We start from the raw sequence: 25,888 nt of genomic DNA on the forward strand, positions 1-25,888 counted from the left end.
AAACGGTTGTTTCATTATAACAAACCAAAATAGCAATTTTATTTATATGTATAGATATTAATAGTGTGAACTATTATTATATTCTCTTAAATCTTAATGAATACATTTGTAAGTGTCAGTGGAATTATTATTTACTCGACTAGAAAAATCGACAAGTAATGGCCATAGTGGCTTTTATTTGTCTGCAACACTATTTAATTTTGCCTTCCCATCAAATTTTTACGTCGTTATTAGGGTGCATCAGAATGGAGATAGGAATTGAGCATATATTTATTTCATATGTATAATTACTTATCAACAACTCAAAAAGAAATATTTTTCTATCTGAAAGACAAATTCTTGTATATACAATATTTTAAATACATTTGCATTTAACAATCAAGAGGTGAAATAAAAGTGCTGGTTTAATGAAAAATGCTTTATGGAGACAATGTAAATAAATTAAAATTAACCAATTGAGCAAATAATATTAAAAAAAAAAAGTTATAAATTAAATATACGTGAGGAACATTTTTGTATCAAATATCAAAAATTCTATAACACAGTGTATTCCTATTATTATATTCCTATAGTATATGTTAAACACCTTATTGCTATACATTTAAATATTTCAGAAGTAACAGTGAGCTACTATTGTTAGTAACGGCAGTGGACAATTTATGGATAGAATTCAATTGATTCTCATTCAATTTTCATTATTAAAACTATATATAAAAGTATATCAAACGGTATAAAACCGTATAGAATACAGAATACTATGAAAAAAATAAATATCTCAAGCAAAGAACTTGTTGTATAATAAAAATTATAATTCAAACAAAATAACATATATACAGTGCTCTCCTAAACTAAAGGAATCTTTGGATGACAACTAGCGACTAGCCACAGTGTGAAATGCAAAACTTAACCTAACACCAGGATATTGTTATAAATAATTTTAACACACAATTACGATAACTAATTAAATTAATTATTATATATCAATTGAGTATTTTTTTTACATAAATAAGATGTAAATAAAACCTCGCTACATCATAAACATTAAATGTGTACCGACCAAATTGTTCAGATCGTTCCGTACAGATCTGTATTATGCTTAGTATATAGAGAATTATGCTACCATTATGCAAGTACGTTTGATCTTAAAATAGCTACAGGACTTATTGTGTAGAAGAAATATTGACAGGTTCCTCGCTACAAGGACTGTCTCGCCGGCTTATGATAGAACTTTGGTTATTAGTTATTATGATTACTTAATGTATTATAACACATATTTTAAGGATACGCAGACTCAGATACACTGCAGTATAAGCCTCATTAGTGTCATAATATATGTACATATGGAATTATTATATCGATTAATTTGTTAAATAATCAAATTCACATACAAGTGAACTGTACATAATATTATATAAGTCAGTTTTTTCTTTGTATATAAATTCAAATATATATATATTATTCTTTGGTACATATCTATCTAACGTCAGTGTCGTTCCTGGGTATGGAGCCCCTGTAGTTGATGCCGTATGGTCTCAGGTGATATATCAAATAGTCCAATACGTACATCTGTTCAGGATTCACGTAGTGGAAGGAAACCGCGTGGTCGGAACAACAGTCTAGACCCTAGAATATAAAAACCAGCCACTATAATATATCATGTATAACATAATGTATGAATTACTGAAATATTTAATTTGACAACGCAAAACTCATTTAAATGTCAATGATATGACATTTAGTGGTCGACTAGGGCTGGGGCCCCTCGAGCTTAATTGAGAAAGCGACTGAGAGGCGATATCCCGGAAGTATGAAGTTAAAATCGTGTTTTTTTTACTTTTTATAAATCAGTTACTCTATTCAATGGAATTCCCTATAATTTTATATTGGTATATTGATATGAAAAGCGAAGACTTAGTTGCGCCTTTTCAAGAAAATCAAAGGTTAACGTATAACGTTACATAGCCAATGTTTTTATACAGAAGTATTATTTTTATATAAAATACATTAGAAATATAATAATCTATTTAAAATAAGCATTACACAGTGACAGTGCTGTGACTAACACACACATATCATATGTCAATACGCGAACATTCATCAATGTGTGTGTCACTGAATGTCGAACACAATGACGTTTCGAGTAAGGATTTCTAACTCGAAATATTCAATTAATAACATTTTAATGTATTATGTATCCACTTGGAAAAGACTATAAATGTCGCTGTCGGTCGATTAAAATGTCTATTATGCTAAATTAATAATATAAATTTTCTTAACAACAGGGGCAAAGTGGAGGACAAAAGCTAGTATGCTATATATTACCTCATCAGTGGGATAGTATATGTACTGCCAGTACCAAAAGCCTTTATCCTTGTTGGGGAACAAATGATCCTTAGGGACGAAGGGAAAGAATCGTCCCCGCTGGAGAGAATCCCGCGAATCCATCGCCTTAACGCCCAGGTGCTGAAGGCATATACCTAGCAGTAAAACAAATATAAAATTTTATATAATAACTCACACAACTTAGAGAATTAAGTAGAAATCTATATCGAGAAGTTAATATTTAGAAAATATAAATGTTAAAACGAATAAACGCACACATCCTGTACCGTGGTGATTATAGCGAACGAGCTCGCCTTAACTCGTCATAGTTACATTATATAACGGGTATATATTTTATTTTCTTTGTATACAAGGGACATTATTTCGTATCAATTGACCACATTGCACCAATTCATCCATCCGCTGATCCTTTTCATCCAATGTAAACGCTCACCCATCTCGGCGTCCTCGGCCCCGTGGTCGCCCGCCTTACACAGGTGTGGTGACGGCAGACCGTTCCTCACGAACTTGTCCAGAGCCGCTCGGCTTAAAACGTACCCAGCCCCGCCGCTCATGTAGCCCTGGACCAGTTATAATAACAGTTTGATCAGTCTGAACAGTTTGCACGGTTAAAATACTTGGAACAATGACTGCACTTAGAACATTTGAATTATTTGGAACATTTGGAACAGTTAGAACGCAATCTGGGAAATTTAATGAAGATTTTAAATCTATTATTGTAACAAGATTATGAGTGACTTTGTTAAATTAAATGTTTCGCGAAAACAATAGACAAAAAAGATTCTTCTCATGCAATTGTTTTGCATTTATTTGTTTCCGTAATTTATGAAAGGCGTATTTTGAATGACGTCACTAACCTGCGAGGTGAATGGTTTGAATCTACATCCGAAATACATCGGTTCCTTGCTGTCGTGCTCTGACAGCATGTACCTCAGGTTCTCTACTACCACATACCTTTAAAGAGAACCCGTGTTACATCATTTATAAATAAATATGTTGCAAAAAACAAAACAAATATATAGAATTTAAATAAAAAATATGAATAATTCGGGTTAGGATTCGGACCTGCAAGTTCTGGAAAATCCTGAAGATTTGACAATAAAGCTTTCGTTCTCTGACTCGAGCCGGTGAGTTAAGTGTCATATTATTTCTATTTTTGTTATAGCTTAAATCATATTAACTCAATCCGTAAAATAAATTTAAAATTTAATAAATTTTAAAACTGATTCGACAATTCCTCTCTCTTTTTCGAATGCTTTAAAACGGGAACAAACAAAGGGACATACGTGTCGTCATCAGCTTTGAGGAACCAGTCTGCGTCTCTCCGGTGATGTTCGTAAACGTATCTGAAGGCAGCTTTAGTTTTCGCCCAAAGATAATCCCTTCCTTCTGACACTGGTAACTTCACTGATGGCAAACTCTCATCTGTTCGAAAAAATCGTAGAAGCAGATCGCTAAGAAAATTATTCAAATATACCAAAAAGTGTAACTAAAATGAAAACCGTTCTCATTCTTCCTTTCGTCATTTCAGCTACAAGGAATAGTTTAATGTTACTATGATAAGATTTCCTTCGTTGGAACAATTCCAAACCCCTATATGTGGGTTGGTCCTGATAAAAAACTCCATTGATTTTCCATACAAATGTGCATATTGAACGTTTTGTAGGTAATATTGGCGGCTAGTATAAAAATACTGACGTCTCAGATAACAAAGATAATGGCGATTTGTATCTTCGTTCCATGTATTTGTTTTTTTTTTTATCAAATTACAAAAGGATTTTGATCGATAAGATATAAATATACAAGTTTCATACCGACATCGATCTCAATTTAATCAAATGTTACTAAAAATTGTATTAAAAATCGGATACAACATAGATAATTAATATTATTTTAATCGAAATTTATATAGAAAATATAGAATGAAAAATATATAATAAGGAACAAGATCGAAACAACAGCTTCAGCTACATGGCATTACAACTGATTTATCAATTCGCTAATGGTTACCGAGTTGTTTTACCACTTCAATTCTATATTTTCTATTTACGTATCAATTCAAAATTTGTTCCACGTGGACTTTATATTAAAACGTTATCATAGTAATTCAATCTAATGTATTTTTCTCGACAAACCTTCGACGGTGCTCATAAACAACAGTTTATTGCATCTCTTCCCCCACGTAGCTTTAACATGGATAGCCTTTTTCTTATGGTTACTCGGCTGTGTCATAACCCAGCAGAGAACGCGTACTCGTTTAGCCAATTCATCGGCCACAGTTCTGTCTTCATCTCTATGAGCGGGCTCGTCTTTGCCGTGATCTATGACGCTCGGTATTGGATGTTTTTCGAGATCTCTTGCTGAGTCTCTGAAATTCGATTCGTCGATAAAGTCTTGGACTGACCAATCACAGCTATCTAATTGCCGCAAGCGAACCCATGGTCTGTTCTTTGTATGATCTTAAATATCGCCATTATAACAAAAAAAGGACTATGCATGGTTGCTATTATGCAAAAATTCCATTAAAACGTCCTACGTACATGTAAAACTTCGATAAATTATGATTATTGTTACTTTTAAGCGATCTATTAGGATTACATTTCGATGTAACAAAATAATTATCAATAGAAATGTTATCTTCTTAAAGGAATAAAAACGGAACACGATAAAATTACAAATGCTATTTCAAAATGTACGAACTCAATTAACTTTACTATCAAGCGTTATCAATCTGTGAAATTAACTGAAAAATATATCCACGGACATTTTGTACTAGCAACTTAGTCGAGAATTTTTTTTTTTATTATTTATTTATCATCAATATTTATTTATCTGATGTTTTATTAATGTATTCACTCAAAAGCTCTGCCACAGATGATATAATTCGGTCAAACAATATGTATCTATAGCACTACATCTACACATGCAACATTAATTTAAAACTATTTTATTTTTGTGTCTTTGTCTGTAGGCAGTAATTAGCATTTTGAAATCCACGACCGTGGCTTAAAAATATTCAGATATTCCACTTCAATTAATTCCAACGGACAGATTTATATCTAATTTTCTTTTAGAGCTGTTGCATCATACATTTATTGCGATGTAGTCAACATGTTCGACCTTAATGTAACTGACAATACTTTGTATTACAGAGGAAATGACACTATGGCGACTAGATAATAATTGTATAAATAAAACTGAATCCTGTAAAGGTTTAGGAACGTATATATATAATACGAGGTCATTTAATGAACATGTTTTATAAAGAATATTTGTATTTCGCTATAGTGAAAACGTGCAGAAACTTATATCCATAATTAATCCATATTCAAATCTTGATCAAATTTATATATTTTTTTAAATATCCTAAATTTCTGAACAATCAATAGACCGGTAATTTACTTATGAATTCATTTTTATTCTATAAGTTTTTTAACCAAAAAAATTTATTAAAAAAATAACTAAAGAAGATAAAAAAAAAACAGCAATAGAAAACTTTGATGTCGTTTTCAAGCAAATAAAAAAATAAATAAATACTTTGTCAACTTCGGAACTAATAGTACTTGAAGTGTATGTATATTATTAGTCGCGTTCAAAAACAATTTTTATATAATTCATAAATGCTAAATATTTTTATTCCTTTTTTTAAATTTATGAACGAATATCGACCAATGCCGGTACCTTGTCAAAAATATGAGTTGAAAATTTAAATTTATATGTGTATGGAATAGTAAAGAATAATTAAAACTCCCGCTCGTATCACGATAACTTTTATTATTTATTATGAATTTATTTTTAATCATATATTTTTATACTATCGTTTCGAAACCGGATACCGGATGTTATATTGTGGCGTTTTAGAATTAGTTTGCACTTAAATTATCGGCATCTTTATTATTTAAATGTATATATATATTTAAATCATTAAGAAGGTATATTCCGAGACTAAAGATAAAATTAAAGAAAAATATTAAGATTTATAGCATTGTGAATTCGTTTCTTTTTAAGCTATAAGACCTGTATTTTTTTTATTTGTTATTCAATGCGACATAATTATGCTTTTCCACATTTTGATTGTGACATGTGAACCAATTAAATACGAACCGGTTTTTTATAATTAAAAAAAAACAATAGACAGAATATAAGAAATATACATAAGAGTGTGTAATGATAGCGAAGCACATAATATAAAGCATAGCAGCAGTGAGAAGGAAGCGTATATTATAACATAAAGGCATGCACACACAGTTAAAAGAGGGCACATATATACCTGTAGGACCAGGCTACATCCCGTGTGAAGCCGGCCGAGGTTAACAGAATGTACGCGAAACTAAAACCAGCCGATATTCCGATCACCAGTGTTAGAACGAAACGCCGCCCCATCCGGCCGTCCTGCACAGGGTACATTTCTACCGGATTACCCCAACAGTGTGTTCTCGAGAATTTATTCCTCACCCTTCGAATACGTGATAGCTCCCTACGGTTTGGGTAAAATATCACAAGCCGTCCTCACGGATACGGCAACACCTGTTCAGATATAGCAACACCAGTGCGCTCTCGTAAAGTAACACAATACGTCTGAACATGAAGTTACGTTAAATGTTTTTATCAGTTATCAGTCAGCAAGTATCGTATAAGTTATGAGAATTTTATCTACCCAACAATAATTTTGAAAACAATTTAAATTGGCCGTATCGATTTTATGATATCTATTTGTTCTGTCTGGTACTGAGTACGTCATTCGGACTAATGAATTCAAATTTGCTTTCGTTAACCATTCAAAATTAGGTCTCGTTTATGTGAAGTCTATACAAACAGACTCACATATAATAATTAATGTAAATAAAATTCTAAAATGTATGAACAGTTGTTCTGAAGACAATTTTATAAAAATATTGTCTCTATATTATTAATTCGATGTTTGCGGATATAACTATTTCCAAATCACCAAACATATGTGTATCGAACCAATTTTTGATCGCGACTTCGTCTGCATGCTCCGGTATTGGGCTCAGAGAAATTTATAGTTACATCTATAGTCAGTGCCACGTGAGAAAACCCAAAATACAAGAGGAACGGCATGATGATTTTCGAGATAAATTATACCCTATGTTTTATTCTCATATCAAAGCTACACTACTGTAAGTTTTCATCAGAATTGGTTTAGTAGCTTTTGCGTGAAAGAGCAACAGACATCCATTCATCCCCACAAACTTCCGCGTTTACAATATAAGTTGGCTTGATTCTCATTTACTCATGGACGAAATTTAATCTGAAAATTATATTTCCTTACTGACAAACTGAAGAAAATCATTTTTGTTTCTGTATTACAGATATAAACCTTGAGTTATCGAAAGCTATTTATAGGTTACAGAGTAAGGAGGCAATTACAATTACAGAATAGTAAAATCATGATACGATAAGGCTTTTGGTTAACAGTTCCTGTATTAATTAAAACTAAACAGTTATTAAGGGTTATTAAAGTTATCGCAATATATTTAGACGACACTTTTCATGGGCCTAATAAGATAATCATATTGAATCAGACAAAATTTCGATACTAATTTTTTTTTACATCAATTCATATTTAAACTCGCCATCACACTAACAAAAATAAGACTATATTTTTTTTAATCTCGTTAAATTTATTTGAAATCAAGTTGACAGAAAATATAATAGCGTCTTGTTCAACACATGGAAATTTTATTAATTAAAAAAATATATATTAATTTTTATTTAAAAAATATACTGGCATGCGTTAGACACGCAATCGACTGACCACATGCAAAAATGCCTTACATTATTTGAGAAAAGATCTGATACTTTTATTCTATTGGACCTATATTAAGCAATCATAGCCTAAGAACCACCTCAAGATTCAAAGAAACTGGCTTTCAAATGAAAATGACCGCATCGAAATCGGTCAGTCCCGTTGAGAGCTATAATACTACGCAAAAACGCACACACGTACGGACGCATGAACGCACGCACGCACACACACACACGTATGGACGTGAACACACGCACGCTCACACAAACATTCCCTCACACCCACAAACTTATAACATTGTTCTTGCATTAGAGGCTAAAGATAATTTCAAAATGTCTTTGTCACTATATTTCTGCCTTTAATTACTTAGTTTTAAAACCGCATATGATTTAAAATACGTGACATTACTGTAAATATATGTATTATAGACTGAATACTGACATATTGATAACAACTAATTACAAAAACAAATTAAGTTTTATCAACATCTAACACACCCAAGATGGCAAATCAACTTTAATTATATTGTTACAGAGCTGATAGAAAAAATTAAGGATTAGGCTGAATTAATTGGATTATTTTATAAAAAATCACTTGGTGACCTTATACAAGAAGAGACTCAGGTGATTTTTTTGACACCAATTACAGAGTATAAAAAGTACTATCAGAGTCATAATAGTCCGGTCAATTTAGACATTCGAAGTTACATAAAGTCCCAACAAGCTGAATTTCTGTGAAGTTGTTTAAAACATAATTATAAACAATGTCTCAAAGTTCCCCATCATTCCCGTTTAAGGAAAAAATTTTATTCAAGGTCAAAGGTCAAAAAAACGAGTTTTTCGCGATTTTCAGCAAAACGGTAAGTTTCATCATAAAAGTACATAAGACAAAAATTGTAGATCATAAATTTATCTATAAAAAATGTATCAATACTTTTTTTCTTACGAGCCACCGTTTCTGAGATATAACGATTCAAAAAGTTATAAAAGTTGTTATCGTCATAATATGCACACGTTTCCACGCCACCTATGAGGTAGTGTACTTAGGGCGTTTTTTTTAACGTGGTTTCCCCAGTAGGCCTACTCCACGGGTCAGTTGTGATCCTGTTTAATGTAAAACTATTGCAAAATAACGGAAATTTTCAAAGATTGGGAAAGATAAAAGCGATGTAAATTAAAAAAAAAGTGTTGAAGTTTATTTGTCTTATTCGTAAGTTTCAAATTCTAGTTCTTCTTCTTGTTCTTCTCCTCCTGCTTCTTCTTCATCTTCATTTTGGATGCAAGTAAATTGCGCCAATAGCGATGTATCGCATGATACTTAGTCGGAGTCAAACGAATCCTCCATTGTTTGTGTTTCAATATTAGAGCGCGACCGGCCTTGACAATTTGTGCATGCCAAAGAACAAAACAGTCCGACTTTTTTGCAACCACATTTAGCACTGCATCCCTTTTTGCAGTTGCAAAAAATAGTGTTCAGCAGTTTTTCCGGCGCAGGTGGAAGTAAAGTTTGAACTGTCTCTAATATATTGTTGACCAACTTCCAACCCCAGTCTGTAGGGTCTAGCTGATTACCAAGCCACACTTAAACTTGGTAATATACTCGAAAAAGATGTTGGTGAGCAGCAACTGAGGTTGGAGGAAGATGTCTCGAAGTTACACTGGCTTAAAGATTAAGGGACTGGGTTTCATTTTACCTGATATTCTTATAGTTACAACTTATGTATATTTTATATTGTAAGTATAAGTTACAATGACCGATAGAAAAATATTTAAACATTTAATATATAATATTTATATATATAATATATATATGTATAATATAATAATATATATATAACAAGTCTAGATGTATATACGTGGCGTACTCATGCATATTATGACGATAACAACTTTTATAACTTTTTGAATCGTTATATCTCAGAAACAGTGGCTCGTAAGAAAAAAAGTATGAATACATTTTTTATAGATAATTTTATGATCTACAATTTTTGTCTTATGTACTTTTATGATAAAACTTACCGTTTTGCTGAAAATCGCGAAAAACTCGTTTTTTTGACCTTTGACCTTGAATAAAATTTTTTCCTTAAACGGGAATGATGGGGAACTTTGAGACATTGTTTATAATTATGTTTTAAACAACTTCACAGAAATTCAGCTTGTTGGGACTTTATGTAACTTCACCCTCATTTTTTGGTCTAAATTGACCGGACTATAAGGTGAAAAATCAACTGGTACATGTATTAACATCTATTTATATCAAATTTAAGACATATTATTAAAATAAATATCTCAACATTGTTGAAAAAACTCCATGATCTCTAGCCGCTCAAAAAAAAGATAGTATTTCGTCGAATACTATATCCCTAAAAACTCTATATAGAACCTTATTAGAAATATATCAACCGAAAAAAAATATATAGATCTCACTGTTTAAGTATTCACGAGAACACACATGTTACACTTAAATCTGCTAACCACCACCTCTGAAAATGTTAGGCTACACATTTTAGTAAAGAAGCAAATTGTTTGTATCTATGTGCATTATTTACAAATATAATTTGTGTTGTGACTTGCATGTATGTTATTGATGTTTTGTATCTTTGTTTTATATTCCGATGTATTCAATGCATTTGAGATATCTGTCTCATTATGTAATACTCACAATGTTCAGCTCACAGTTCAATAACTGCAGTGAACAGGAACAGATTATTAAGAAGTGGGATGCAATTAGACTTTATACTGTTATAGGCAATAAAAAAGTTAGTTGCGCCAATTAGAAATACTTTATAGATGTTTGTAACAAGTTAATTTAAAGTTTGGAAAATATTTTTTTGTTACCAACAGAACTCTTTTTTGGTGAATTACAAAAATGTTACTACATTTTTATTCATATCGAGGAGATATAATTAACACCATAAAAAGACACTACATTTAAGGTTTATAATAATATACACACAATACAAACAATACTGTTAAAATAGAAGAGCATTGTGTTAACTAGTGATATTATTAGTATCAGGATAATATACTAAAGTACATAATTTATCAGACGGAAGTATATATGTTTATATGGTTGTAATTAGTTTCATATTTAAAAGACTTATACGAGAAATACTCACAGTCATCGTAGACGTTTGTCGAAAAAAATTTCATATAAGAATTTTATCTTCATGTACCATCTCCCGCAGCATACTTTTTAACATATTAAAGCATAAAGGTCCATCATCACAATCATCAAATATAGTTAAAACTTTAACTGTGCCCTATATAGGTTGTTTTTTATTAAAATGCCAATGTCAATTATTATGACTGTCAAGCTATCAATGTTGTGTCTATGGTAAAATGACAACCGTAAACAAAGTAGTTAATTAATTTTAAATATTATAATATTTAATAATGTAGGCGGTATCTACTTTCTTATGATATTGTAACTGTTTTTGTTTTTACAAATATGTAATACAAAATAATACAAAGTTCATTCCAATAACATTTTTATTTTTTAATACTCGAAGCCCCACTTCCAGCCATATTGTTTTTGTAGCTAGACAAGCAAAGTAAAATGGTCGCTGTATCGTAAACAACACTATTGCGTTGTTTAAACATTATTTATTTTAAAGCCTGTTATATAGTTGAAACTCGTATAATATGTGTTAGTTATTGATATGGAAGTGTTTATTTTTGTGTAGTTCGGTATTTTATTGAGCCAGGATGGAGGGGCGGCTTGTATTATGTTTTATGTTATGTTTTTTGTTACAATTTGTTTCTGGACGAAATCGGCTTTGCCACAATAACACTCACATAACACGTAGTTGTACAACACAGGTAAATTAGTAAAATAGTTGTTGAATAGAATAATGAAGGGTTTATTGATTTTTACCGATACGACCTTGAATTACTAGGGTTGCTAGCCAGGCGTATCAATTACTATCTCTGAAACCTAAGTATGAGTCATTTCTAGTCCTGTTTACATTTTTAAGTTTTAAGAAAATCTTTATATACAAAATTAAACCTACAAATTTTGATCTTAAGTTTGTTTCGTTCTTTTAGAATAATTAATTTATAGTTTATAAAAATTTTGAAAAAAATATGCGAACTTTTTTCTAACTATCTGCCTTCCCAAAGAAAGTCTTTGAAAAGTAGTCGAAAGATGTATTGTTATTTGATACCGTTTAATAAAATCCATAACTACTATAGCATAAATTGGTACAAAGATTCTATAGATGAGAAAAACCAGTAAATTGAATATGTATAATGTGTAGAAGTAATATATTTGCTAAACATAAATATTATTGTCAGATCCTTGGTGATGAGTATGTAGATGACGATTCATGCAAAGTAGAGTACATTCCATCAAACAGCTCCAAATGTACGGACAACTTTGGTCCAATAACATCAAACAATCAAATTGGCCAAGTCATACTGAAACCTTACATCTTGCATGAGAGGCGCAGGGATGTGAATTTCTACTCTGTCAATTATACTGTCTTAAATATATCGTTCACTAACATTAAATGGAAAAGTAAGTTGATATTTTTAATATTATTATAGTTTCATGCAATTTTGTAACTAAATTAACTTTGGATCCTACCCAAATATGTTATTATGCAAGATTTTAAAACCTGCCATTTAAATCCTCACAAGCTACTTTCACTATAATTTGTGCAAATTGTAAATATTACATAACCATATGTCAATTATCAGTTTGTTTACATATATATATGAAAAATTGAATTTAAGACAAAATTGTATTTAAATTTTTGATGAAATGAAATTTGAACTCTTAGTATTATATAATAAGAAATCAGTTCTGTTTTCTATTTATCTGTTATTGGTTAACAAACATTCATACATATTAATTAAATTACTGCTTTCAGCTTTCATTGTCTTTTTTGTCTATAGTCAATATAAATTAAAAAAAAAATTAAGAATGTGGAAGGTTAGATTAAATGAAAATCCTTATATTATCTGTATCAGTCTATTTTTGAGACTATGGATTGAGTAGTCGTATTTTTTTTAAAGGAACTTGTTTGTAATAAACCGTGTATGTTTTGTAGCCATGAAGTTCCGATTCCAAAAAGATTCAGTCAAGTATGAGGAGGGTCACTGTAGGAATATTGTGATATCAAACGATGTGAAAATCAATGATCAGTCTGTCTTATATTATGACTGTTACTGGTCCATTACGAATGGAAACTATAAAGGACAAAGCCACGTCTTGGATTTCGAAGCCACAGATGATTATGTCGTTAACAGAGGGAAATTTTACTTCAACATACCCACCGCTGCAATGTTAGGTGAGGAAATTACATGCTATACATTTATGATATATATATATTTCCATATTTCTATATTTCTATTTTATTTTATTTACTACTGAATATCACAGATCCAGATATCACAGAGAAAGATTGGAAACCATTTGTATACATTGAAAATTTAAGTGACTCTATGAAGCTCCATATAATGCCGCCTCCCAATAAGCTCAAGATAACCGCCTACCAGATAGAAGTTATAAAGAAATGTGACAAAGGCACGCAGTGTGATGAAATAGTCAAGAATGCTTTGATTAAAGCTAAAAATAACACGCAAGAGGTTACATATGACTATAGCTTGTTGGTCAGCACGGGATTATACTATTTTGTGGTGACACCCATACATGAGAAGTGTAAGATTGGTGTAATGGAATGTCAGTCAGTTGAGAGTCCGAGGATTTTTATTGGTGAGAACTGGTTTTATTATTTATTTAGTGCATATGACCAAATCAAAGCATAGTAGTTGCCCCATATATGAAGCCCCTGTCAATTGGTTACTATAGTTTTTGTATATACACTTATAGTCTCTCACAGTACAATTCTAAATCCCGAGATAATGACGTTGTAGACAAAACCTAGTATTTACATAAAAAATGAAACTAGTGTTATTCGGATTTACTGATTTTATTATTTAAAAAACTACATAATCCCGACGTTTCGGTTACTTTGCAGCAACCGTGATCACGGTCACCTCGTCTGCCCGTGATCACGGTTGCTGCAAAGTAACCGAAACGTCGGGATTATGTAGTTTTTTAAATAATAAAATCAGTAAATCCGAATAACACTAGTTTCATTTAAATGAATACTCGTGAAAATCTTAGATCTCATTAGTATTTACATATATTAAAATAATTTGTGTGATACAACATTGTTTACATGTAATTAATTTTGGATTTTATGTCTATACATCGAAGCTACAAATTGCAATACTTCAATCTATAATATAAAAATAAGTCGAGTTTTCCTTCCTGACGCTATAACTCCAGAACGCACAAACAGATTTCCACGGTTTTGCATTTGTTGAAAAGGTCTCGGGCTCCGTGAGGTTTATAGCAAAGAAAATTCAGCAAAAATTCATTAGAAAAGCGGGAAAATAGGGAAAATCATTTTTTAATACAGCGCCATCTCTGAAACATAGCATGTACTACAAACCAATATTTTAAGTAGATGGCGCCGGTGCGTGACACATTGTTTGACAGCTACTTATTGTTTTCTTCTCAGTTAATTTCATGTGACAAACCGGTGTGAAATTGTGAAAAAAAAGTAAAAAAAAATAAGTTATTCGTTTCTTAACATTTTAATTGGAAACCATCAAATCAATCACGTGTATTGTGTACATTTTTATTCAATTTCAACAGCAGGTATTTGTCTTTAAGGTGGTAAGTTGAACTGTGTAAATTATGTGGATCGTGCATTCGAGGTTAAATTCACCACTCTGCCCATAGTTAAAAATGCCTAGAGGACGACGTGCGAACATCGGCCGCCGCACAAGACATGCAAGTCAGCAACAAGTGTATTCACAGAACTTAAGTGAAGAAAGACAAAATATAATAAGAGATAATGCCCGATTGAGACAACGCGTGAGCACACGAAGATCATTGGCATCATACAATCGCTTGGCATTCCAATATGATCCCACTGCGAACTACAGTGATGATGAAAATTTAAATATTGGACCAATGACGACTGTATGCCGATATTCCAATGCGTTAAAGTTCAAAAGAGAAACGGCTGGATTGTGCTGCGCAAGTGGAAAAGTCAAACTGGATCCATTACTTACACCACCACAGCCACTGAAACCATTGTTTGATGGAAGTGATCCCGATTCCAGCCATTTTCTTCAACACATCCTTGATTACAATAAATGACGAAATCAGCAACTTCCAAATGGGCAAATACGTCAGTACTAATGAAACACTGTGGCGATTATTTTCATTTCTAATTCATGAAAGATATCCCACAGTTGTACATTTAGCAGTGCATTTGGAAAATGGCCAAAGAGTTTACTTCACTGAAGCTAATGCAGCACAACGAGCTGAGAGACCACCATCGACAACATTGACTAGCTTCTTTGCAATGTGTGAAGCAGATCCATTCGCAGCGACGCTGATGTACGTTGAAATGCCCAAGTATTACACTTGGAATCAATCAACAAAGAAATTCCAACGTCGCAAACAAGGAACCCCAGTTCTAGATTGGCCACAGGTGTTTTCCACTGATGCACTAGGTCGCATGTATACTGTTCATCCTAGAAATGATGAATGTTTTTTTTTGCGACTGCTGTTGGTAAATGTACGTGGACCAAAATCATTTGCGCATTTGAAAACTGTGAATGGCCACCAATGCCAAACATATCGAGAAGCATGTCAACTATTGGGTTTCCTAGAGAACGATTCTCATTGGGATTTAACACTTGCGGATTCAGTTGTTTCATCAAATGCGTACCAAATACGAACGCTGTTCGCAATTATCATCACCACATGTCTTCCTTCACAACCAATTCAGTTATGGAACAAATACAAAGACGACATATGTGAAGATATCTTGCATCGCTTGCGCATTCAAACGAATAATCCTGACATGCAAATAACCGATGAAATCTACAATGAAGGACTGATTCTGATTGAGGATCAATGCTTGACTATTGCAAACAAGCTACTGATTGAAGTAGGAATGATTGCACCAAATCGATCAATACACGATGCATTCAACCAAGAATTAAATCGAGAGCTGCAATACAATGTTGATACATTGCAGGAATTCGTTCAAAATAATGTGCCGTTGCTGAATGAACAGCAAAAACCAGTATACGAAACATTAATGCAAACGGTGGACAATAATACTGGTGGTCTATTCTTCCTGGACGCATCTGGAGGAACAGGGAAAACATTTGTCATTTCATTGATTTTGGCCACTATTCGATCAACAGGTGACATAGCTTTGGCGTTAGCATCATCTGGAATTGCGGCGACTCTTCTAGATGGCGGTCGTACTGCACATTCTGCGCTTAAGTTGCCACTCAATTTAAATACAACTGAGACTCCAACATGCAATACTTCCCGATCCAGTGCAATGGGAAAATTGTTGAGGCAATGCAAGCTCATTGTTTGGGATGAGTGCACAATGGCACATAAGAAATCACTTGAAGCAATCACACTGAAGGATCTTCGGCGAAATAACACTTAATTTTTTTTTTCGAAATGAATTCATTACTGTTGTGAAATGAAATAAAATTTTTCCTTTTCAAATATAAAACAAAAAAAATTTTTTTCTTCATCTTTTAATCACCAAACGAAATGTTACATAAAACGAAGCCATTTGGTGGCGAAACGGAGTTCGCCGGGTTTGCTAGTATATATATAAATTAATCTTAGTTTGTATTTTATTTTCAGATAGTGAAGAACATAAAACTCTCAACATTTGTATAGCGAGTATAGCATCCCTTATAGTCGGTACACTGTTCATATACTTCTTTATATTGCTCTGCATTCGAAGATACTGGTGTAAGGAATATGCTCAAGGTATTTTTATCTGCTATTATTATAATTCAGATATGAAATACATACTTATTATTTCTTATAACAAAAAAAAATCAATAGATTATTTTTTAATAAAATGAGACACAAGTCAGATAAGTTGTCAATAAAAGTATGAATTGATGTACCTAGTGGTCTAGTATAAATGGGCCGACAGTAAAATTAAAGATCAAAACACATTAATAGATTTTTTCTCATGATTCTTCTATGAATTCCAGAAATCCCTCCGCCTACTAAGGTGCTCGTGATATATTCGCCGACTAACCGCCTGCACGCGGATTGCGTCGCGTCATTCGTGGCCTACCTTCGTTCCGAGTACGGGTTCGATGTCATGTACGACGGAGACATATCGAACACTTCACACGGCGACCCGTTCGTGTGGGCGGAAGAGGCTTTCAGGGTTTCCTCGCACGTCATCTACGTGGTCGGACCGGCCGAGAACACTAATCTATACAACAACATATACGACAAGCCGATCATAGTACACAAGGACGTGGACGTTCTGCTGTTATCATTACTGAGGACGACCAGAACATCGAAGAGTCCTAAGCAGATCATGAACGTATTCTTCGAGCACTCCAACGGCACGGTACCCATCGAAACGAGGCACGACAAGAAATTCATATTGTTGAACGACTGGCAGAAGCTGATCGCGTATCTATCTAAGAACGTGCTGCCCAAGAAGCAGATAATGCGCTCGGAGAAGGGCAAGGATTTCCTGGATGACCTGTCACGAGCCAGGAAACTGCTGAACAACCGCAACGATGACGTCATCGTGCGCTGCGACAAAAATAACACAGAAAAGAAGGTCCTCCTATAGCTACGAGAAGTGCAAGTTGGAATTTAATATACGGATCTATGTATGGGTCTATGGGATCATGCTCCTGACTGACTATGATATTGGAGTGTTACATGCGGAGCTAGTATCAGACTTGGTATAGATCTCGCTGTAACACGTTGTATGGAAATGGTTTACGAATGAAGTTAATTTAAACGTATGTTATAATTTTGTAGTAGAATTTCATATTTCTATGATTAATTAATTTAAAATTTACGTATTCCTAGCGTGTAGTTACTGTTTCAATTGATTTGTTTGTTGCATTCCGTAAATGCATAGAACGTTAATACTAACAGTGATATGTTATAAAGGACATTGGTTTGATAAGAATTGTAGAAACATTACCAAATGTCCGTTGAATCATTAAGAAAGCTTCACTATGATACTGTTTCCAATATATATATATATATGTATATATCAATGTGACTGTATTTTTATATATAACATATCACTATAGCATGTGTTTGGCAACACTTTGTAAAGTTATAGCGTACTAATGTGTTTAAAGTACCCGGAGATCATGTCTGTTGATGTTTAATATATTTTGGTATTATATAATCGTTGTTAAATGTTTCTTAGGTAACTGTTATATGCCGCGCCGCTGTGTCGTGTATATGAAACTGAATGTGTTACGAGTCGAGGTACTCTTTGAAACTGTTTGTCCCGGCGTGGCGTACTATACATTTATTATTGTATACTTCTAGATTAATGTCGGTATTAAGGGATATATTTTTTTCAAATAACACAATTTTTCCTATTCATATGCTTGCAGGTCCGAGATTTTTAAATAGCGCTGCAGCTTTGGTGAAGCCTGAAATTAACTTGTAGCTTTATAAACACAAGTTTTGTATTTTCCCACTGACGCCGTTTCATAGTCCACTCTATACCTACTACACAAGGCGTCACTTAATATCCTATATATTGTCTCTCCTTATAATATTTGATGAAAAGCCATAATTTTAGAGTAAAGACTGGATCTTCTCCATATTGGTGTAGCTTCTCTTTGAAAGTATATGTGTTTTAATGTCTAGATTAATTTCTTGTAACTCAGTGTAACAAATCTAGTGCCATAAGGCGTTTGTATGTATTTATAAATGTTAACGCCGCTCCATTTGACGTTTTAATATGTTAAGACATATGATTGTATCGTTTCACCTTTCCGTATCACGTATGTGCATACTACAAACGGAGCGGCCGCCGTCTGTTATACTTACCTATATATAGTTGATCTCAATTCCAAACTGTTGGAGTGAATGTGTTCTATTATACAGGACTTTTAAGCTCAATATACTTTGTGATGTATTTTTGTAAATAAACTCTTTAAAATATTGCATTTTCTTCATTCAGATATACTTTTACAGTTATTAATTCTTCCCACCCCTAAAAAAAAATATAAAAATCCATAGACATATATTTTTTTTTATTTATAGCCAATGCTAACACTGAGTCGACAGAAAGGGGCCTGGTAATAATAAATATCAGTATGAAAAAAAAATGCGTCATTGGTTTATTTATCACCACAGAGTCACAACACTAACGTAACAACATTTAGATCGCGGAATGCACTTATCGTATTAAATTACAATATATGTAACTGAAACTTACTGAGCTATCAGTTTGTTATTACTTATAAAAAGGTTCGTTAAATTTACATTCCATATATTATGTTTGATTTATTCTGATAACTGTCAAGTATGAAATAAAATATAAACAGCATTAAGTCATATTTTTAGGGAGCCTAGGTTCTAGAATCGACACCATCGACCTTAATTTATCTTGACCCCGCCGGTCATCTTATCGTGTGTAAACTTTATTTAAAAAACAATAATAATTTACAAAACAAACTATTAACTGCAAAATAATGAATACTAAATTATTATTTATATTTATTATTAATATTTGGTTAAGCTATCAACAGCTATAATCTGACACCATGTTATAATAGTACATTATAATAAAAATATATATATAGATATATATTCACAACAATTTTCATAATTCCCGCCTTATTTTATATGAACAAATAAAATAGTGACGAGGCAATGAATAGCGGCAAGTGACACATAATTAAATTATACACCATTAAAAACTAATGTCCAAAACTAATTAGGTGACGTTCAGAAACGACGTTTTCATGATCTGGAACAAAACTTATATTGTATAGAAATTCATTTATACAAACTACTTTATATTAACATAATTCTTATGATACATAATATTAAGGTTTTAATTTAAATAAATACGCAGGTGCATTTACAGTTTAATTATGAAATCATTTTTCCGATAGTGTGCGGTGATGCAGATTATATAAAAATCATTACATAAAATAACAAAAATATAAATAGGAACTTCATGGATGTCAGACATGTAATGTTTTTTTATAAAATAATGATCGTTCTAATTAGCAGTGAAGTGTGTTTTTACACGATACGTAAAACGTTAACCTTCAAAATCATACTATTTTATGAATCATTACAAATGTTGTTTCAGTTGTTGGTTTTGTATTGCATAGTACCGACCTCTAGAAATTGCAAATTGTGCGGATTAATTAAAAATAACTCTCATGTATTATTTATGCAACAAGAGTTTTCAGCCTTAGTACCCACTTTCGGAGTCATGGGGCATTATAGGAATATGTAACATACAGATTTTTTTACTATTAAATAAAAAAAAAAATACGGACATTTTTTATATTCAATCTGTTATATTTAAAGTATAATAAGTTTAACTGTCACATACAATTAAGGCTTCATAAAGTTTTTAAATAATTATTAAAAATATGGAACAATAAGTTCTAATAACTGATTGGTAACAAAACTTAATCACAAAGAGGAGTTTAATTGAATTCCATTTAAAATGTTATTTAAATGATAACCAGATACAAAGAAATAAGTTAAAAAACCAATCGTTTCTTTCAACGGGGACTGGTGACATGGAATGTGTATTAGAGAAAATGTGTACATGAGTTGTAACAAATAAGACTATTCATTATATAGAAGAGTCTAAATATTTGAGTATGAGTATTTAGACTTACATTTAAAAAAAAAAAATTTGATTATTATTTTGATTGAACTTAAAACAATCTTAAAATTTACCAATTCTTAATAGCAAGAAAAAAATTACTTCTATATATATTATTATATAAGTAAAATTTTTGGCTTTAACGACAAAATAAATCTACATATATATCCTTGTCACTCACATGAAGTAGTATACATCTGTTTCACTCACATGATCTCCAAGCTACTGTCGCTGTTCTTGGTGGCCTGTTCACCCTCACTGGAGTTGGAACCGCCGGACTCTGACCTCTGGCTGCGACTACGATGCTTCGTCTCAGGGACCTCGGTGGAAGTAGCCTCTTCTGATTGTCTCTGCCATGCGGGGATCGATGGCTCAGTGCGTTTGAGAGAAGGAAATTGATTCCTGAGATGAGAAAATATGAAAATATTAATAGGCTGTACTGTAGATACTTTCGGATTTTGGAAGTTTATATTTGGGATATATTTTGTCATCATCATCATACTGCCTGAAGTAGAAATATATCAAACATTTACAAATATTTTAAATACATACTTATATACGCAAAACACGACATCTTATTGGAAATCGGTACAAAGATTATGACAAAATATTATTTTAGGAACATAAAAAAAACAAAAACACCTTCCATACAACTCTTACCACCAGGTAACACAAACTATTTAAAGAGAATTTCGAATTAATGATGACTATCTGTATTTCCTAAGGAAACCACAGTTTAGAATAACTCACCTATTCAGTAGAATCCCCTTAACTGACGCTATGTCGGCCTTTAAGCTGTCCATCTGTGCTCTGAGCGTGTTCTGTTTCACTGATGACTGCATCTCTCCGCGTAATGAGCTGATGCTGCTGTTCATGACGTCCAGCGACTTTCTCAGCTCGTCTATACACTCAGCTGTAGTCTTCCGTTTGGATTCCTCCACGAACAGTAAATGTCTGATGCAGTTCTAAGGCGTGCGCCGGGGACAAAGGTTTCTTGTTAGAATTGCTTGGGTATAATATTCTATATGATTTTAGTCTTTAAGATATGTCACTTAAAGTTACGTGCCGTGTCAGAAGTCTTATCCAACAATGAAAACGTACAGATAGAATATGTTAATGACAAAAAAAAAAGTTTTAAACAAATTAATCAAAAGAGTTACATTCAAAAATACAGTTTTAATTTAAATGCAATAATATTGAACGATAACTTATATTGATGGATGTTTTTTTTTTTTGCGGTGAAATTTAAACCCCAAGTTTGTATATACTGGAATATATATATATTTTTTTTTACTCAAGTTTTTACATATAGATATAACAAATCCTAGTTATGTCTTGGATCCTCATAAACTAGTAGTAGTGGCAGAATGTGATTAGTAAAATTCTGTAATAATTGTTAAAGAGAAATAGCATACATATTATGTAATTGTCTGTCCAAAAATATATATAAGAGAGGATATATATAAGTTAAGTAGAATAAATATGAACATAATTTTTGATTGTTTTATATTACGTATTATAAACAAGTCGTTGTTGCCTGGAGGTTAAAAGACCCGCCTTTAATACGCGAGGGCGCGGGTTCGAAACCTGGCTAGTACCAATGTGATCTTTTCCGAGTCATATGTACTTTCTAACAACAGCCCCAAAAAGTGTTGGTACAGAAGGCAAGGGGAAACCACTGCCACTATCTTCCCATGAAAGTCCTCATGTATAAGGATCACTGATACGTGATGACCGCGACGAGTCTGCAAAGACTCTTGCGACGATGAAAATTATATTACGATTTGATTTTTAAGCCATTTTATCTTAACACAATCTACGTTATCGTTCATTGACCTTTGTTACTCTGTTATCACACGCCATTATATAAGATGGTGATAGAAATATATTGCATAATTTTAACTTTTACAACAATACGTAAATGTAAATAACATTATTATAATAAAATCTATACATATATATTTTTTAAACTAGTAGGTATATACCTAGGTTATTTCACTTGTGCTTTAATTTAAGAGCTTTCTATCACTTAACACCATTCATTCCTAATAAGTAAAACGTAATAGTGGACTTTAAATCCATTTATAGCGAATCCTTAAAACTGCAATCAAATTAATTTTTCCACAGTATAAAAAAAATATCGATGTAAATTACATTTTATTTTTTATATGAATTAATACAAAAATTAATTTTATTTATGTCGTGGCTTTTAATAATAACATTTTTTTATAAATTCCTATTGAGTCAAGTTAGGAAATTATTTCGGTCTGATTTTGTGCTGAATTTTTTTTTTGGAATAATAGAGAGAATAAAGTTTTCGTTTATTTTAGAAGCGCCCATTAATTAAAACTACAATTAGCAATTATTTGTACACATAGATTTTTCATTTTATAAATTTTAGAATAAATATTAGGTATGAAATATAAGAAAAAGCGGGGGAAAATATGACGTCTTTATAAACAGTCCGATATATGGCAATCGACAATTACTGTAGTCATATACAATACAACAAAAATTTTACCATACATATATCATATATATATGTAATATATATAAACATACATATATTATTATTAGTAGGACAATATTGCATAATTAATACAAACCTTGTAGAACCAATAGCAGCCATATATAACACCGCCGTAAACTATGAGAGGTAGAATTCTTTCTCTGAACCACGACCTTCTCGAATGATTGAACAGCATCAATTCGGAGGCCAGCGTTGGTACGTCCAGGAACTCTCCACATTTTTCTATAGCCTTAGCTATTTCGGCATCAGTCAGGCCTTTGGAACGAAGAAAACGTTCCTTACTCTCCATGGTACATCTCTGAACATTCGGATTTGAGAGGAACTTGACAGCCGTCGTGACCTGAAACTAGGGAATCAGCTTTATCGCTGTTTGATAACACACGTTTTTAATTTATTTCTTTAACCTACATTCACATAGATAATGTTATGTGCCAGTTAATTCAAAATAGCATCGTAATAAATAAGATTTAGTATAAATTAAAAAAAAAACACACTTGACCCTTATCTAGCATTCTCCGAGATCCAAAAAATATCTATTACCCAAACAATAAATTAAAACCTAAGAATTTGAATAAAAATATGAATTAATCGGTACTCTTTTCCAGTTTATGGCTATGACTCTAAATCCTTATGCCAAATTTCTTGTCATAATAATGAGATATAAGACTTTCGCGAGTCTTATTCATTTAAATGAAACTAATATTTTTCAGATATACTACACATGCTTTATTTTTGGTTACAACTACGTACTCCCGACGTTTCGGTTACTTTTCAGCAACCGTGATCACAGTTAACCAAATATAGCATACATAGTATATCTGAAAAATATTAGTTTCATTATTTTCATAATCCCAGGTACAATTATATTCAACCGATTTAGCAACAATCTTTACTTATTGATGCCAAAAAGAAATGTCCCTTAAATATGTAATAATTTAAGATATATGATAAAAATGTTTTTCATTCAGAAGCTATTAATAATATTATTTTATTTTAATTTAATATTGTTTAAATGACATAAATAGGAAGGTTTGTCATATCAATCATATCATAATGGCTATTAAGAAGATAATAAAAATCTTATTGGCACATTTGTGTTTCTCACTTATGTATTATTTTTATTAATTATAATTGAAGTATTATAAGGGAAGTGTGGTGCACAAAAGATAAATTATATCTTAAAAGAGATCTCTATCTTAAGATAGTATGTCAAAACAACAAACTGATCTACATGTTCAGTGACAAGACACTTCTATTAAAAGTTAGAAATGCAGATCTTTATAGACAAACTATTTATTATAAAGTCATTCATATTAATCTACCTATAGCTAATAGATAAAATTAAAAGAGGCAAATTATTATTTTTATCGAAATATAATTTATAACTCAGTTTCTATGATGTCTACACAAAATATATGCGAAAGAGATTTTCATCTGTATGCCACAGTAACAAAGACTTCTGTTGAATTTGACCTTCAATGGGCCTTTATAATATACTGTGTAGATAACCATCAATTTGAATTTAAGAATGTAAATGTGACATAAACATAGTTTGTTTTTAACTCTTTAAAAATATATTTAGGTTTTTTGTTATATGTCAGAACTTTCTGTTTATTATTTTTATTATTGTCATGTTTATAAAACATTTTTTTTTTTGTTACATCTATACTTTAATTGATATTTAAGTACGAAGGTCATTTCACATTTGTTTTTTTTTTTATTTAAATAAATGGACAAAGGAAATAGACATAATTCTAAAGACATTATTATACACCCATATAGAACTAATACAGGATCCATATAGAAATTATTAAAATAAGACAATCACCAAATTCTCGCGGATTTCAGCTGTAGAGGGTCCTAAGATGTCTGAAGCCATTTCTTTTTATTTTATAATATTAGAGCTATATACAGATTATATGTCAATTCACACAAAACCATAAAAATAATTACACCACCATAAATTTGTGCTATCACAAGTTTTTACATAACAATTAAATGAGTACAAAATATTGAAAAAGACACACAAGTCATAAAATAAGGTGACATTGAAATATTGACTAATAACTCAATCAGATTTCGGAATCTAAATGTCAAAATTTAAGCGTGCCACACATATCTCTCTAAATACCATAGTCTATTCAGAAATATATTACCTGAAACCAAAGATATATAAAATGTTTGCTGCAAAATTTTTTACATTATTTTTTTAAATAAATTTAATTAAGAATATACGAATTCATTTTAACAGTTTCATTCTCATAGATATTAAAAAACTTTCTATTTACAGAATGAAAATGCAGAAGAAAAGTAGATTTGACTTCGAGTTTTTATACTTTTGTTGATGATAATAATTTTTGCGTTTATATACATAAAAATATAGATTTTTTTAAGAATTAACAATCTATGTAATTATAAGACATCACGAATTTAACGCTACATTTTCGATCAAGCTTCATTTACATTTTAACATTTAGTAGTAATGATTTATGCCTGTTTGATAATCGCCATTTTGGTGCTATCGGACATGGTGAGTGTC

The 25,888-nt window shown here is 31.7% G+C and overlaps 3 protein-coding genes across 8 annotated transcripts; 1 reads left to right on the forward strand and 2 right to left on the reverse strand.

Moving 5' to 3' along the window:
• Window positions 1–403: 403 nt before the first annotated feature.
• Window positions 404–11,397, reverse strand: LOC116770414 (glycoprotein-N-acetylgalactosamine 3-beta-galactosyltransferase 1). 3 transcript variants are annotated; one of them, XM_032661877.2, is made up of 8 exons: window positions 11,232–11,397; window positions 6,614–6,735; window positions 4,479–4,711; window positions 3,630–3,768; window positions 3,201–3,297; window positions 2,777–2,903; window positions 2,323–2,477; window positions 404–1,623 (listed from the first exon to the last, which is right to left on the reverse strand). In XM_032661877.2, the coding sequence occupies exons 1-8, from the start codon at window positions 11,235–11,237 to the stop codon at window positions 1,474–1,476; spliced, it is 1,029 nt and encodes a 342-aa protein (XP_032517768.1). In that variant the 5' UTR covers window positions 11,238–11,397; the 3' UTR covers window positions 404–1,473. The 3 variants fall into 3 exon arrangements, with proteins under 3 accessions (XP_032517768.1, XP_032517767.1, XP_061383760.1); XM_032661876.2 differs by having other exon boundaries at window positions 6,614–6,820; XM_061527776.1 differs by lacking the exon at window positions 11,232–11,397 and having other exon boundaries at window positions 6,614–7,863.
• A 240-nt stretch (window positions 11,398–11,637) lies between these two features.
• Window positions 11,638–19,126, forward strand: LOC116770413 (uncharacterized). Its single transcript, XM_032661874.2, has 6 exons — window positions 11,638–11,934; window positions 12,409–12,631; window positions 13,167–13,406; window positions 13,499–13,831; window positions 16,817–16,945; window positions 17,179–19,126. Exons 1-6 carry the CDS (start codon window positions 11,821–11,823, stop codon window positions 17,778–17,780), a joined length of 1,641 nt encoding a protein of 546 aa, XP_032517765.1. The 5' UTR covers window positions 11,638–11,820; the 3' UTR covers window positions 17,781–19,126.
• A 156-nt stretch (window positions 19,127–19,282) lies between these two features.
• On the reverse strand, window positions 19,283–25,429 carry LOC116770415 (peroxisomal membrane protein PEX14). 4 transcript variants are annotated; one of them, XM_032661879.2, is made up of 5 exons: window positions 25,178–25,429; window positions 23,426–23,695; window positions 21,570–21,784; window positions 21,001–21,221; window positions 19,283–19,937 (listed from the first exon to the last, which is right to left on the reverse strand). In XM_032661879.2, the coding sequence occupies exons 1-4, from the start codon at window positions 25,226–25,228 to the stop codon at window positions 21,026–21,028; spliced, it is 732 nt and encodes a 243-aa protein (XP_032517770.1). In that variant the 5' UTR covers window positions 25,229–25,429; the 3' UTR covers window positions 19,283–19,937; window positions 21,001–21,025. The 4 variants fall into 4 exon arrangements, with proteins under 4 accessions (XP_032517770.1, XP_032517772.1, XP_032517769.1 ...); XM_032661881.2 differs by having other exon boundaries at window positions 23,426–23,689; window positions 25,178–25,427; XM_032661878.2 differs by having other exon boundaries at window positions 21,030–21,221; window positions 25,178–25,427.
• Window positions 25,430–25,888: the final 459 nt, after the last annotated feature.

The sequence above is a fragment of the Danaus plexippus genome (genome assembly GCF_018135715.1).
Source record: "Danaus plexippus chromosome 13 unlocalized genomic scaffold, MEX_DaPlex mxdp_15, whole genome shotgun sequence".
Taxonomy (NCBI): domain Eukaryota; kingdom Metazoa; phylum Arthropoda; class Insecta; order Lepidoptera; family Nymphalidae; genus Danaus; species Danaus plexippus.